Raw genomic sequence first — 17,391 nt, forward strand, 5'->3', positions numbered from 1 at the left:
TGACAGATTCAATGAAAAGTCAAAATATTTGAACCAGATAATGTTGCCAGAAGTTTAAATTAAATAGGTACAGATAATAAATAACCTCAAAAATTGCAAATCTTTAGGCTCCCGCACACAGGCGCGTTATTATCGGTCGATAACAGCGCATGCATTATTGCGAATTGCGATATCTGTTTTTAATACATTTTGTATTTGGATAGTCATGTAGTTGCACACTGCTGCGATAACAACGCCGCAATGGAAGTATATCGCAATAACGCAATTTTCTTGCATACCCGAGAGAGATGGTATATTATGGTCTCTCGTAAGAAATAAAAACGCAGGCTCTGTGCAAGGAATCGGGATGCATTATCGCAATACCGCATGCGTTATTACTTATTATCGACTGCGCCTGTGTGCCTTTATTCTAATTTCTAGAGTGAACCGTCAACAAGACTAGTGATTGGACAGTACTAGTCATTGGACAGAGCACAAAAACCATTGAGGTATATCATATTATATAGGATCCAATATATATTATCATTTGATCATATTATCTGCATATTACATTATCATATTTCATTGATCCTATTTTACGTCATATGTGGTTTCAATAGCCAATAGACAGGTATTGACGTCAGGGTTACTAGATCTCAGAGAATTCGATTTGTCAAAAGACATCGTCATTTCTAATATGGCTTGTTTTTTGTTATTTCAGCAAGATTACATTACAATATTTGAAACATATAAACGAACAAGAAATTAAAAACTCTTTTTTATATTAAATAACTGGCAACACCTATTTCTATGTATATATAGGTTTATGATTGGATCCAATCTCTCAGCAAATGTCAAAAATCTATGATCAAGGAAGAAATGAATCATATGTCTATATCATAAACCTATAAGCTTAATATATACTGTCGTAGGTTTATGCCTATAAGTATATATTAAGTCTATGGTCTATATTAGATTATCCAATATCATTGACTCAATGATCTCGGATCCAATTTATATGATAATCTAATATCCCCCTTATACAAAACCACGTCACATTTCGAAGATATGATCTGCTAAAGTTTTACCAATTTAAGGTTGCTTTAAAATCTATGTACCTACGGTCTGTTTTTCTCACGCGTTCATTGAAAATAGGCAGTTTTAAAGCAACCGATATTTGTATAACGATTGTTTTTGTGCTTTGTCCAATGACTGCAGGGAAATCGCTTACTGTCCAATCACTAGTCATTTACCCTAATTTAGTCCTTTATTATAATTTATGTAGGAATAACTTGCTCATTTTTAACATCAAAGTTATTGGCCAGCTCTCCTTAGTTGAAGTTAAGCTAGGTTAGCTAGGGCTAAGGCTGGCGTCGCGTCATCACATCAAGGCATTCATAAAAGTACCTCTGTTTACAACCGACTAGACGACTCGACTGTCGAACACAATGGTCAATGGCTGCGTTCCAGATGACGTTAATTTTGACCAAAACGCTCAAAACGTCCCCTTCTGCCGTTCCCTTTGGCGACCGGAGTCGTTTTGATAACGGCTATGACGTCACTCATGACGTCATCATTTTCGCTCAAAACGATCCTAGAGTCTTGACTCTTGACGACTCACCGAGGCGGCCATTTTTAAAAGAAGAAGAAAGTGGGCGTTCTAGTTTTTTTTTTAATTTTAACGTAACTATATCGCGAAAGCCATGTTTGGAAAGTTTTCAGGAGAGAGTAGAGACAAACCTGTTCGCGCTAAGTTTGCCGCTGTCAACTGTCATCGTTTACTGCTCTCTCACTCACTCACATTCACTCGCAGAACCGAGTGTGTGAGAGAAGGTAAACGCGTGACAGTTGACAGCGGCAAACTTAGCGCGAACAGGTAGATTATTTCATTACAAATAATATTTTAATTAAATAACATCTCATCTCTCCTATACCTGGTGACTTACTCGTACTTGACTAAGCATTAAGCGGTATTGTTACCTAATGTTTATATGTATATTGTGACAATAGTCAATATTCAAAATATCGACGGGTGCAAAGTAAAAAGAGTCATCTACAAAACAGCAACTTTTCAGGAGAGCGCATAATAGGAAAAAATGCTCCCATTTTGTCAATTTCCGATCAAATTTATTGAAATTTTCATCATTGTTTCATTATTTATTTATGAATCCACATGTATATTTAATTTCTTCTAATTATGTTTAATTTACGAGATATTGTAGTTGTCTGCATCTACATTGCGCTTGAAAATATGACAACTGAGTTAACTACCACTTGGTCGTTTCTACGTGGGAATTAAAAATTATATTTATTAAAGTATTTTTACCGATTACTAGTACGATTATCAGTAACTACGTAAAGTGTAACACTTTATATTATTAAAATTATTATTAAAAGTAAGTTATATTATTAAAATATGTAGTTAAACGTTTTACATCTTAAACACACCAAGTTCAGAACATAATTGCGTAGATATCTTTTTCTACGTTGTCGATTCGGTGCAAGGTACACGATTTAGAAGGAAGTTAAAATATGAAATACTAGCTTTTGCTCGCGGCTTCGCTCGCGTGGAATTTGAAAATCGCGTAAATTGCAAATATTCCCGTAAGCTCCCTTAGAAACATGATGTTTTTCCAAGACCAAAAGTAGCCTATGTTACTTTTCATCCTTTCAATTAAGTTTATGCCAAAAAACAATACGATTTGTTTCTTCGTTAGAGCGTGAAGGAAGGACAAACAAACAAATAAATAAATAAACATACTTTCCCATTTATAATATTAGTATGGATATACTTAGGAATCATTCATTTACTTTCGTAAAAATCGTATTTTCTCACAACAAAAATGAAATTCTGTGTCAATACTTTAATTATTTTAAACTAATTTAAAAATTATTCAGTATCATTATCAGTACAGGAACTATGTTGTAAATTATTATAATTTAGGCAGAGGCTTATTAAGTCTTTGTACTTGGCACTTGTAAGCATGATGGGTTCATTATAACATCATAAGCATCGCCGGACGTTTTACACCATCGGGGTGCATACGATTCTTCAGAACACAAAATGAAATTTTATTTCAACGATTTCTCAATTGCTTCTCGTGATCACAGAGATCCCAAAACCGGTCAAAGATAAGTTAATAGAAAAATTTCGCGAGAACTTGCAAATGCCGGGATATGATGTTACGCAGGTTGCAATTTACCATTTCTGGACTGATGTAATTGTTTACCTAAATTTTGTCGTAATTTACGTCTCGTATCAATACACGTGTCTTTATTTCTCAATCGCCTTTTCTTTAGATCAATATTTAACTGACGTCTTTTTCTACCGTTTAACGAGGAAGGCGTAGAACATTCACTTGATGCCTCCACTGCCGAAGAAGCATCAATGATGTTGTCTATAGAAGATTTAAAGTTTGAGAGGGACAATATACTCGATGGCCTGTTTGATTTAATAAACTCAAGCAGGTCATAGATTATATGAGATCAAAGTATCTGTTTAATAAAAAAGAATATATAATATTTTGATCTAATACTGATAATGGACGCGGCGGACTTGAAGTGATGAACTGTATTCTGAGGGTGTTGGCGTATTTGTTAATTTGCTGAGATCGACAAATTTTCAAAATCATTTTATATTTCAGACTGAGAGTGAACTGGTGTGACTGGCCTAGAGTATTCAGATCATGGGGACTTATCTTACAAAGTTAACTTATATTCATTTGTCTTCATCGGTGACACATCAAGGTTTTCTATAAGATGTTCAATAATTTCATCCGGCAACACAGTATTTTGCTCGATAAATCTATCACTTATGTTCTGGAAACTTTCAACTTCTTTAAAAAGTCGTTTTGGACTTTCTGAACATGAAAAAACAGTAAAAAATAACAGTAACAAATTAGAAGTCAATTAATATAGCTAACAATAAGAATTAACATAAATAGGTACTCATAAACATAATAAACAATACTAATTTGCAAAAGTAAATTGAGACATCTAAATCACAATCGCAACGTAGAAAAAGCTATATGGCAGATAGCCGCTTATGCCGCATAACATGACCCCCGCGCGTCCCGCGTATAGACGACCAGCGGTAGTTATCCGCATCTACATCGTGCAATTTCACAAAACAAGAGTAGATGTCTTCTTTTACGTGACAAAAGTACCAAAAATAAGGTGATATTTGAATTTTTGTTTTTGGTATGTTGTAGAACATGATATTTTAAGCTAGTTTCTACAAAAAAACGAAAAACTCAAAATTGCAGATGACTTTTTTTACTTTGCACCCGTCGATATGTGGTTTTGTTATTAAAATATGATTCAATGTGAAAACTCAAATATAATAAAAGTTTAACTATATTAAAATATGATTACTTAAGTAAAAAAATGTAATACTAAAAACGAAACAAATATAATATTATGTACCTACATATTTTATTAAAATAAATGTAACTATAAACAATAAAATTACTTTTATTTACGACTTGAAGAAAAGGATCGTAATATCCAAGTTCGGTTCAATGTACCTATGTATAAAAATAATATAGTTCTTTTTTAAACTTTTCTCAAAACGATCCATAATCCGTTCCACTTGGGTTTGTATCACTGACGCTCACAAGCTAGTGGAACGGGAAAAACTACGGTCTTGAGCGTGAGCGTTTCTAAAGTCATCTGGAACGCGGGGAATATGATATTCGAGAGGTTAATTTACCACCATTAACTTTAACAGAACTTGCCACTTGGTGAATTTGGCATATTTGGTTTACGGAGGAAGCTTGATAGGAAGGTTGAAATATAGCAGACGATTATCTTCTTTAATTTTGCACACAAATGTTGTGGTGATGCTATAATATGCTGTTTGGCTGATATTGTTGCAGGAGTGCAGTTATTTTGTCAGTGGTAAAATCGCAATGTATTTCGAACAAATATGAATTATATAATCTGCAGTACTTCTAAAGTTACCGATCAACGCGGCAAACGACAGCGACCGACAAAAATTCAAATAAAATGCAACTTTATGACATAGGCTATAGGTTTCATTTTGTGCCACGCCAATACAAAGCAGCGGCAGCATGGATTGATCGACCAACGTCGGTTTTGTAGGTCGTGGTCGCTTGCAGTGCCAAATATCGAAAATATCTGCTTCTAAATGTAGGTACGCTTATACTATCAAATAAAATTGCTCAATTCCAGTCAATTCTCGTCAACTATGACGTCACGACTACATCAAGCAATTTGCGGCAGCAAGCAGCAATATTGCTCAATGCAATTTACTGAAATTGCTCCATATTGCTCCACTAATTGCTTCAGATCGGTCCACTCGTGTCGCCGAACAACTATTGCCGCAATTATTGCTCACTCACCAGTCACCATAGGGGACGTATATTATAAAGACTTTTAATAATTCGCATTCACTGTATTTTTATAATAATCATAAACTTTTTAAATTTGAATAAACTCTAACCATATCACATTTAATTCTCATTTAACATTAAGAAATAGGCAAAGATACGTTTAGATTGCTCCTGGTATCAGCGTCATTTTCTTTTGACATTTCCGTTATAGTAGATAAATCTGGCACGGCGCAGGTAACAGGGAAAAGATCGTTTAAATTCGCGCCGTAACCAACGTCTTTTGTTACTAAATTCTGATTTAAATCGAAATTAGTCGAAGTTTCGTCTTCTGAAAGCAGGAACCATTTGCCTGGAGTTGGGGTATTCTCAGGTATATCGATGGAGAGGTCCTCAGTCATGAGACTATTTGCTGAAGAAAGTGGACCAAGTGGCGTATAGAATAAGTCTGGACATTCCGCGTTCATTTGTGTTTCTAAAAAAAATAAAATATGTCAGACACAAGTGTATAAACTCACAAGGTTGTTTTGGCACGTGGCGGCGTTAGTTCTGATTTTGAAACAGATTTGTAGATACATTTGTTATCAAAGTACCTGATATAATAATTAATAATGTGCACATTTGCGATTTTTAGTTAGCTCATATTAACTAAAAATCACAAATGTGCTCTTTTTAACCGACTTCCAAAAAGAAGGAGGTTATATGTTCGTCTGTTTATATTTTTATGAGACAAAAATAGTAAAACAATTAATACTATACCTGGAGTTTCTTCTATTCCGTCTCTCGCATTGGTATTGTACAATTCTTCAAGTAAAAACTCGTCTATATTGAAAATGGATGCACTATTGGACCTTTCAGAGTTTACAGATATAATGGAAGAAGATTTTTCTACTATTTCTACACTATTATCTATGCATTCGTGCGCTTGAAGACATGTTTCAGAGTGATTATGTATCAGATCAATACTGTTATCCGTTTGTGAACTAGTCTGCGTACTGTTCATTTCTATTTTACTGGTACTACCTTTGTCTTTTTTATCTTTTATTTTATTCTTCGGTTTGGTTATTTTAACTTTGATGATATTTAATTTCTTTAACTCTTTAGATGTTCTCGGTTTTGTCGGTATTGTTGTATTTGTATCTTCGGTACAATCGGTACTTTGCAACATAGCCGGACAGGAATTTCGTGATACGCACGAATTTCTTTCTACATGTTCTTCTTCAATAGTCGGTTCTTTGCTTTGTTTAGTTTTACGCGTACTATCCTTTCTTCGGGGCGTGGAGCTACGTTTCTTTGTTTTAGCTTTTTCGTTCTTCGTTTCTTCCGCTTTTGCTTTGTTTTCCTTTTCTTTGGTAGTTTTTTTATCACCTTTCTTTGTGCTGTCGAGTTTCAACTTCTCTAGTCGCACATAGACCGTGTCGGTAACATTAAAATCTCTCAGGCTGATCGTGTTCAGTTTTTTCACTAGCGACTGAGATGTAGGCGTGAGAGTGCTATTTTCCACTTGTATATTATAATGGTAGTTTACTCCGTCGTTGTGGTCAGAATCGAACCTGCAGTCCTGCTCCATGAGCGGTTTGGGCGAATTTTCGTCCGATTTCATCAGTTTGTTTAGTGTTATATGATCAGATTCCAGTTGGTCCATCTCATCGGTCTGCAAGTCATCCGCACTGGTCAACAGAGATCTACTTATCGATAAGTTCTCTACTATAGACAGCACCGGTGATGTGGGTGGAGATATGTTACTCGAACTCTGACCATCATCATTTTCGAGATTACGAGACGTTCCGTTCATTTTGCCAGCGAAGCTCATATCTTGCTTAGAAACTTCCAATCGTTTGTTAGTCTTCGAAGTATTTATAGGCATAAGGAGCTGGTAGGAATCAGATTTATACGCTTCAGACAATGTAGAGTTATGAAAGGTGAGTGTCTGTTTCACATCTGGAAAACTATTGCTGGATTCCGTTTCATCAGTCATATAATTTATCGGTGGGAATTTATCAGTCTGATTTTGTGTTGAGGTTGGACAGCCCGGTTTTATCCTCACAATAACTTTCGGTGGACTCGCCTCTGACTCCTGGTAACTTTGCAGGCTTTCAGACGAGCATGATATATTACTTCCCATTGTTTTTGAGCTAAAACAGAAATATTAATTATTATTATTCATTCAAATTATGTTAAAAGCTATAGCAATAGAGCAGGGAGCGTAGAAAGCAATTTTAAGCAATAGCCATCATGCAAGCAATGGAAGCAGGTTAACTATTTTAACTCACCGTCTCAACTCAAGTGAACTTTGCTACAAGTTTCCTCCGACTAAAGCTAACTTCAAGTCTTACTCGCTATAAATAATACACAAATGTATCACATCGAATTTATTTATTACACCTGCTCCCATTTACATGAATCGGTTCTCTTAAAACTACTGCTTAAAACAGAAATAGATAAAAATCTATAAATTATGGACAATCGGAGTAAAAAAGGTACGAAAGCACTTGTTCTAAGTCTCATTGCTTCCGTACTATGTTTAAAATTACAACATAATATCTGATACTACAATTTTCAATTCTTCTGCAAAAGTTCTCAAATATAATCTAAAAATTAAAATACAACACACAGAATAGTTCAACTAAATTATTGCGCAAATTATAAAACTTATTATATCGACCAATTACATCTCAGAATGATCTTAATCAGACTTTTGCACAATTACGGCTAAGGTTTTTTTATAATAAGGTATTTAATATGGTCTAAAAAAGATTCATCACAATAATTATACTTAGTCAATTTCCAAATGCATAAAAATATATAATCATAGTATTTAAAACGCATGCATTTGATTCTATAAAAATGGGGTAAAACCGTAAAACACACCAGCGTATAAAATTTACATTCTATTACAATTAATCATTACGCAAGTTTGGTGTGAAATTGATAGAGAATCAGAATTAAAATACAGCAAAATAAATGCTTTTATTTTGATGTCTGCTATTACATTTTCTTCATGATTTTGATGCTAAAGTCCGGTCGCTATATAGAAGGAGATTCAGTCATCGATCGACCTATAGTTGCTTGTTTCTTTCAGGCTCGCACAATTGTTTGTGACCTCGCGGTGTAGCTGGCCACCAAACCGGTGTAGCTGGCCGCCAAACCGCGAGGTCACAAGCAATTTTACATAACGATTTATTTAAACGCCGTCGCGACGCTATTTACACACGCGCGAGCAAATATAAATCGAGCCTAAACGTTGGTATCCAGTTTACATGATGTGTGCACTGTGCATGGAAACGAGCGAGATGCTTATATTGTCGTAAGTGAGTGAAAGAAACGGGCAGCTTAAGGTCAACGAACGAATTACGCTTTGCCCTGCGATACGACTATAGCAAATCTTAACATCATGTGACCTATTGGCTATTTCAGACTATCAATCAACCGTAATTTTATTTTATACTTGATGACTATAATATTGAATTAAGATTTTTAGTTCTTGATTTTGGTAGTGTAAAAATTATATTATATAGATAAAATATACGGTAGTCTCTTTGTCTTATAAGCTACATGTTTACTTTGCTAAGGAACCTTTAAGATCAAGACTTAAATGCAGGATAATATACTATGACTTGATTCAATACTTTTAAAAATATTTACCCCATACTTATGGTCAGACCACACTACGCGACCCGACATGAAGCGACACTACACGTTCCATAACGTTTTACAAACGTGAATCTTGCCCTTTATACGAGACGTTTTCTTTATAGAATCGTCTATCGAAATGTATAGAATTGACATATTAAGCGTTCGATAATATGAACCTGCGACTCGTGTAATGTCAATTCCGTACATTTTACACACAAGAAGCGACAAAGAAAAAATGTGTTGCTTTAGTGCGGTCACGCCTTCTTTTATCATGTTTCTGTCTTTATCTATTATACAGTATAAACCACTTGACAAACAATAATTACAGACAGAATAGCATAAGCGGTAGTATGGAGTAGATATTTCTATAAATAAAAGGGCCATTGCCCGCTATATCTACACTTGAAATTTTTATTTGATGTTAATGATTAAGACAGGAAAACATACATTTTGTAATTTATGTTTTCCTTTTTTTTCATAACAAACACCTAATTTTAAAGGTTTGTTCGAGCCCTTATATCTTATAAACTTGTATATATTAGTTATATGTAAAAAATAAATCGATATGACATTTTTTAAGTTAATTATACTACTTACTACCTATTAGATTTTTTTTGAGATTTCCTAGTGTTTCTGACTTGGGTATTTTTCTCAGTCGGCGCGGGCGAAGGGAACTTATATTTTATGTCTGAATCGTCGTTAGTTTCTTGAGTTCCTATTGCAGTATCTTCCGGCACTTCAGTGGTTTTAGCTTTGATTGACTTTTTGCTAATATTACTCTCTGTTTTCGAAATCTCTGTAATAGAAACAAATCAATAGATGTAAAAAATAAAATATTTCTATTTTATAGTGTGCCGTCTAACTTATTTTTAATGCAACACACACACAAACGCACACATATTCTGTTTTAGACGTTTATTAACACTACTGGAAACGTTCGCTAATCGCGGGAACCGCACATTTTTTTCGCGATAGAAAGTATTGATGAATGAATTAAAAAAATTTATGGCACCAAAAACAACCATGACATAATATAACAGAACTTAGTACTTAACTATTGAGTAAAGAGTACAAGAGTATCCTATGTCCTCTCCCGGGACTCAAAGTATCTTCATACTAAAATTCAGCAAATTCGGTTTAGCGGTTTGTACGTGAAGAGGTAGCAGACAGACACACAAAGATTCGGATTTATAATATAAGTAAGTATGGATCTGACTGACAACTATTCGGCTGACAAGTGTTTTCTTCTTCTTAATGGCGAAGCGTCCTCGTTTAGAATGCAAATGTACAGGTGTTTTGAGTTGTGTTTTTATATATAAGACATTTGCAGTATATAATATATCTAATTTATAAAATTCTCGTGTCACAATGTTAGATAGCATACTCCTCCGAAACGGCTTTTGATTTTAACCAAATTTTATATGCATATTCAGTGGGTCTGAGAATCGGCTACTGGGTACTTTTTATATTGATAAGTGCATTTGTTGAATAAATAATAGTAAATTATTACAACTCGAGACTGACGGCGACTATTGTTTGTGCGACGGGATAGCGATGGACATTGCCATGGTGACATACTTATTTAGTCACTTCAATAAAATAATATGGGTGAAATACTTTATATATTTATATGGCAAAGAAACGTTTGCCGGGACAGCTATTAATTTATATTATTTACCATTAGCAATTTTTCTCGGTGTTCTAGAACTCCTTGTCTTTCTAACAGTCTCTGTGTCAGTCTGTGGTGTCTCCTGTTTCTTCTGTGCTTTTTCTTCTTTATCCACTTTTGGCTTTTTTGTAACGTCTCTTGGACTGACACTTGTTGAGGATTGTGCTCTTCTTCTTAAAGCGCTTCTGAAACAAGAAATTTTAAGTAGAAATATGCATTTTAATGTATTCAGAATTGCCCTACCAAAGTTCAAACGGCAAATCTAGACAAATCTTTAAATAAAATGCCAACATATTCCATGCTTTGATATTTTGATTATACCCTAAGAGTTAAGGTTAAACCGACCGCACATTTGTCAGTACCGTACGCACGCACTGCATTGTACAGTTAATGCGGCGCGTGCGGTGCGGACGAATGTGCGAGGTTTCATATCATTTCATAAAACGAATTCTAAAATGCGCCGCGTACGGCGCGTGCGTATTAATAGATGTGCGATCACCTTTAGACAGCATTAGGCGACACTACGCGACACGTCACGGCAAATATTGTTAGTACAAAATCGTATGAGGTAAGCCGCACTACACGGAAGCAACAGCGGAGAAAGGACATAGGCTACTTTTTTACTGGAAAAAAGTGTTGTAAGGGGGTGAAAAGGCGTAAATTTGTTCAAATTAAGTTAGTTCCAACAATTCATAATAGATGGCGCCGTGCGTCTTCTACATCGCGCTGACGCTTGCTCAAAAGTCTTCCTATAAGACGTGGTATCATCTTACATTTAAGTTTCGATTTTTTTCGATTGTTATATCTATTCTACGGTATTAAATAACTCAGTACTTTATCTGTGCAGTGACGTAACCTTAAATTAAATCTATCAATGATAAATAGTTTATGGGTAAAGTTGTGTAATTGGAGGGCTTATAGGGCTTATAAGGGATAAGCTTTAAAATTTGGCATAAAATATAAAGTTTAATATAAAAAAAATGAAATACTTATTGTGTGCACACTGCACAGCTGTATTGATTTAAGGGGTACCAGGGTTTTTTTAATAAAAGCTTTTGACACCAATTTTGTTGACATCGCGCGCTATAAACTGAAGTCCACGCGGACGAAGTCGCGGGCAACAGCTAGTATTCAATAATTGGTTAGCCAAGTCATTAGGGTGGTTTTCAAGTTGGTGGTTATGGGCGGTAGAGGCGTGTTTTATTTCCTCTTTTACTGTTCTTATATTCAGTTTTTCGTGTATCTCAGCATTGGTGATAAACCATGGCGCATTAGCTATGCTTTTCAAGATAGTGTTCTGTAGTCTTTGCAGGATGGCAATGCTGGAGTTGCATGCACTCCCCCATAGTTCTATGCCGTAGGTCCATATGGGTTTGAGAATGGCCTTATATATCAATAGCTTGTTTTCGATTGACAGTTTTGAACTTCGTCCAAGCAGCCAGTGTATTGACATATATCGGTAGTTCAATTCATCTCGTTTCTTTTTGATGTGGTTTTTCCAGGTAAGCCTTCTGTCTAGATGTAGTCCAAGGTATCGGACAGAGTCACTTTGTGGTAGGGTATTATTTCCCATTTTTACAGGGCCGCAGTTACCTTTCCTCAGTGTGTAAGTTACGTGAACGGATTTTGATGCACTGGCTTTGATGCGCCATTTTTCAAGCCATTCACTCACCTTGTCGAGGGTTTTCTGAAGAATTTTAGTTGCTTCTTCTGGGTTTTTGTTACTGGCTAGTATAGCAGTGTCGTCAGCGAAAGTTGCAATTATTACTTCGAGCGTTGCAGGTAAGTCAGCTGTATATAGTATGTATAGATATGGGCCCAGCACGGATCCATGTGGTATTCCCGCAAGGATTTCCATGAAGTCTGATGTCTCACCTTCCTCGCGGACTTGAAAAATGCGGCCGGAGAGGTATGATTTCAAGAGTAGGTATACACTGTGAGGTAAGTACTTTTTGATTTTATATAAAAGGCCTTTGTGCCATACTTTATCAAACGCCTGTTGGATATCCAGAAACACAGCTGAACAATACTCCTTGGCTTCAAGCGACTTTCTTATCTTTTCGCAGACACGATGCACTTGTTCAATGGTTGAATGTTGGGATCTAAAACCAAACTGGTGGTTGGGTATTATTCCTTCACATTTTAATATAGTTTCTAGTCTACGAAGAAGAATCTTTTCGAAAACCTTGGATAACATTGGCATGAGGCTTATAGGTCTGTAAGATGTGATATCCTCAGGTGGTTTTCCTGGTTTGTGGATCATGGTTATAATAGATACCTTCCATAAATCAGGGAAATGTTGGACCATTTATTAAGACGGTGATAAACACAAGGGCTTTTTTAGGTAGCTGAGTTAGAATTTCTTTGGTTATGAGATCAAATCCAGGAGATTTCCGATTCTTTAGAGTCTTAATGACGTTCTTGATCTCCTGTACTGTTGCTGGTTTTAGTGGTGGAGCCAATTGTAGATCCTGGTTTAGTTCTTTGTCGACTTCAATTTCAAAATCTGTAGACACACTTTCATGGGGTCTGAATATCTTAGAGAGGTATGCAGCAAATGCATTTGCTTTATCTTTCCCTGTTTTGGCCCAGCCGTTGTTGGCTCTTATTGCTGATTTATATTGCTCTGGTCTATTGTAGGACTTCGTGTGTTTCCAGAGTGAGTAATCTGAGGTCGATGTAGCTGAAAGACTTTCTAATTTGCTTTGGAGGGTAGCGTCGTGAGCTTCATCCAGCATTGCTTTTGTTACGTCAATGAAAGGCCGAGATCCCGAGCAGACTGTTTTATTAATTGTTCACAATTACCCACAATATTACAAGTACCCACATTATACATAACACCTCCCTTCTTATTATACACTACATTTACTCGTAAACATAACATTAATAGTACGATTAAAGTTATACAACTATTAGAAAATATTTTAAATCTTAACAACAGCATTAAGTTGTTTTGTCGTTTAACCAATAGAAACGAATAGATAATTACATAACGCAGGCTTTTATCTTATAGTAATATAATAAAAGATAACAAATACACGAATACAATATCTATAATCTATGTAGGTTATTAGCTTTTGAAAGGCTTAAACGGGTACTAAAATGGGTAGATTACACACTATATGAAACTTATGCATAATGTCTTAATCACCTTGACAACTTTTACAATAGTTAAATATTTTGAGTCATTGCAGAGATATTAAAGTATTGTTATTTATGTTTTATTTTTATTTATTTTTTGCAAGCATTGCAAAGCCGCCTGCCGTCGGGTGCGACCCTCAGATTCTCCCGGAGGTGACGGGACCTCATCTAGGTCGTTCCCCGCCAATTTGGACACGGGCGGGGACCGGACACCGGACACGGACGCCTCCTCGTATTCATCTCCACTATCCTCCCCCTCGACGTTCACTTCTGGCACATCGGGTGCTTTAATTTTCGCCAAAGAAAAACGCGACGGACGACTTTTATTAGCCACTAATTGGTCGATGTGCCTCTTATGCACCTGACCGTCGTTCGCTTTGACCACATACGACACCGGGCTCTCTCGGTCGAGTACGACGCCCTCGGACCATTTCCGGTTTCGGCGGGAGTAATCCCTAAACAGGACGGCGTCTCCGGCCGCGACACCCCGCGGACGGGCGTCGCGGCGCCGCTCGCTGACGAGCTGCCGGTCCCGGACCAGCTCCTCCGTGTCGGGGCGCAGCAGGTCGAGACGCCCGCGCAGCCGCCGCCCCAGCAGTGCCACGGCCGGCTCGCGACCGGTCGTGCTGTGCACCGTGTTCCTATACGTGAATAGGAATCTACTCAATGCGGTATCATCGTCTACGTTATCGATGATAGCCTTTTTTAACGCTCGTTTTACCGACCGCACGGCATTCTCGGCCGCGCCGTTGCTTGCGGGATGGTACGGAGCGGTGAGCGTGTGCCTGATTCCGTTTTTCTTAAAATAAACCGCCAACTCCGCCGAAGTAAAAGGAGGCCCGTTGTCGCTAACGACTCTTTTCGGAAGGCCGAAACGAGCAAATATTTTTCTAAAACTAGAAATGAGCGCCGCCGCGGACGTGCTACTGACTCTATCGGCCTCGATCCACTTGGAATGCGCATCAATAATAATAAGGTAGTACTTGTTATTGAATGGTCCTAAGTAATCGACGTTGAGACGCGACCACGGCTCGGCCGGCCAGGGCCACGAGTGCAGCGGCGCGGGCGGCGGCGCGGGCCGGACCGCGCGGCACGCGGCGCACTCCCGCGCCATTTGCTCGATGTCCTCGTCCAACGTACTCCACCAGACGTAGTTACGAGCTATCTGTTTCATTTTCACTATACCGGGATGCCCTTCGTGAACTTCCTGTAGAACGGAACCTTGCAAAACTGTAGGTATTATCACCCTGTAGCCCCAAACTAGGCAACCCTGATCCATACTAAGATTTTCTTTTCGCAAAAAGAAAGATTGAAATTTTTTATCGACCGTCGGGGGCCAGCCGTACATAACATAGCCACAGACCTTGCTCAGTATTACGTCTTGCGCCGTCTCAATTTTAATGTCTCTCAATGTCTCTGTCTCGCAGTCGTCGGTCCACGACCACTCAGCGTCTTTCTTAAGCAAGTCATACAACGGTTTTAAGATGTCACTCATATTTGCACTAAACTTCGCATAGAAATTGACGAGACCCATGAAGCTCTTCAACTGCGTGACGCTGACGGGCCGGGGCGCCTCGACGATCGCTTTAATCTTTTTGAAGTCAGTGTGTAGACCGTGCTTATCTATATTGTATCCTAGGTACGTCACGCTATCTTTAAAGAATTGACATTTATCAAAATTAATGCGGAGTCCGTTTTCTCGGAGTCTGTGTAGAACCGCCCTTAAATTTTTAAGATGACTTTCTCGGTCTTTCCCTGTCACGCATATGTCATCCGCGAACACGGCAGTAGACGACAATCCGCTCAGCGTCTCCTCCATGATTTTTTGAAAATTCTCGGGAATACATTTTATGCCGAAAGGTATCCGTCGATATACGAACGTTCCTACGTGCGTAGTGATGGCCGTCATCGCCTGAGATTCCACATCGAGGAGACACTGCTGGAAAGCATTAGACAAATCGAGTTTCGTGTACTGCTCCCCGCCGCCTAAAGCAGAAAATATTTCTTCGATTCGCGGGAGCGGATAGTGAAAATCTTTAAGAATCGGGTTAATAGTAATTTTATAGTCGCCGCAAATACGAATACCTCCGTTCGATTTAACGACAGGTACGATAGGAGTCCCGTAGTCCGAGCGTTCCACCTTATAGATAACGCCCTCGCGCTGCAGCCGATCGAGCTCGCTCTCGACGCGCGCGCGCAGCGCCAACGGCAGGGGCCGGGCTTTTATAAAAACCGGTTTGCTATCTTTTAAATGTAAACGAATACGCGATTTAAAAGTACCTAATCCCTCCGCAAAGACTTCAGGAAATTCTTGTTTTAATTTCAAAGCTATCGAGTCACTATCGGTCGTATTAATGTTGTGACATTCTACGATACTTAATTTTAATTTTTTAATCCACGTCCGACCCATCAGAGGCGGGCCGCCGTTCGGCACGACGTACAGCTGAAGTTCCGCCGAATTACGTCCGCAACGCACATTAACATTAATAAAACCGAGAGTCTCGATAGTATCTCCAGTATAAGATTTTAAAATTAATACATTTTTATGCAATTCTATGTTTCGAAAATATTTATCGTAAAACTTTTGTGATATAGCAGATATTTTACTTCCCGTATCGATTTCAAATTTACACTTAAAATTATCATTAATGACCAATTTAATATAGTACGGCCTGTCGCCGTCGTCGCCCCCCGACACTAAGTTATAAAAATAGTTTTCTTCCTCCTCGCTATCACTGTCAATATTATTAATAAAGTACTGACCTTTCGAAGTCGACATACCGGAGGATCGGTCTTTATCACTCCTGTTCAGGCACCTTTAAGTGACCTTTGACACCGCACAAATCACACGTAAAGTTTTTATATCGACACTTGTTCGGCGCGTGAGTAGCCTTCCCGCAGCGTGCACACGGCGCCCGCGCACCGCTCGGCCCCGCACCGCCGGCGCTCGGGCCCGCGCGGCCGCCGCCCGGCGCCGCACCACCGCCGCCAGCACCGCCGCGCCCGGCCGCTCGCGCCCGCACCTGGCCGCCGCCGCTGACGCGGTGCAGCGCGTCGTTTCCCGCGCCTCCGCCTGCCGAAGAGCTCGCCGTGATCGCGTGCCTCTCCGCCGCCTCGAGCGCGCTCGCCAGTTCCACGGCCCTCTTGTAGTCGATGTTTTTCTCCGCGAACAATCTCGAACGCATTTCCTCGCTGTACAATCCGGAGACGAACTGATGTCGAAGATTCTCTTCGAGCTTCGCCCCGAAGTTGCAGGTTTTAGCTAAATGCTTTAACCCTTGAAGGTACAAGCGAATACTTTCTCCCTGCTGCTGCGTTCTTTGTCGAAAAATATGTCTCTCGGCTATCTCCGACTTTTCAGGCTCCAGATGAACTTTGAGCAGAGTAACGAGTTCATCGAACGTTTTATTTTCAGGATGAGCGGGGGAACACAAATCGCACAATACATTGTAGCACTCACTACCTATTAAGGTTAACAACGTGGCCACCTTGAGACTGTCATCGATTTTGTTTAGCGAAATAAACTGTTTTACACGACGCACATAGCTGTCCCAATTTTGTGATTCCACGGAAAACGGTTCAATTTTACCGATAGGCATTATTACCGCGAATTGC

The 17,391-nt window shown here is 38.5% G+C and overlaps 1 protein-coding gene across 4 annotated transcripts in view; it reads right to left on the reverse strand.

The window, feature by feature from the left end:
* Nucleotides 1-5,391: 5,391 nt before the first annotated feature.
* Nucleotides 5,392-17,391, reverse strand: part of LOC121737208 (myb-like protein X) — a 29,932-nt gene continuing 17,932 nt past the window's right edge. For 3 of the 4 annotated variants that reach the window (XM_042128812.1, XM_042128813.1, XM_042128810.1), the window contains exons 15-18: nt 10,645-10,820; nt 9,564-9,762; nt 6,090-7,465; nt 5,392-5,805 (exon numbers count right to left, since the gene is read on the reverse strand). In XM_042128812.1, the coding sequence (XP_041984746.1) occupies nt 5,471-5,805; nt 6,090-7,465; nt 9,564-9,762; nt 10,645-10,820 (2,086 nt within the window). In that variant the 3' untranslated portion in view covers nt 5,392-5,470. The remainder of the gene's footprint in view (nt 5,806-6,089; nt 7,466-9,563; nt 9,763-10,644; nt 10,821-17,391) is intronic. The other variant, XM_042128811.1, reaches the window with a different exon arrangement.

This window comes from Aricia agestis, chromosome 20 (assembly GCF_905147365.1).
Source record: "Aricia agestis chromosome 20, ilAriAges1.1, whole genome shotgun sequence".
NCBI classification, from domain to species: Eukaryota; Metazoa; Arthropoda; class Insecta; order Lepidoptera; family Lycaenidae; genus Aricia; species Aricia agestis.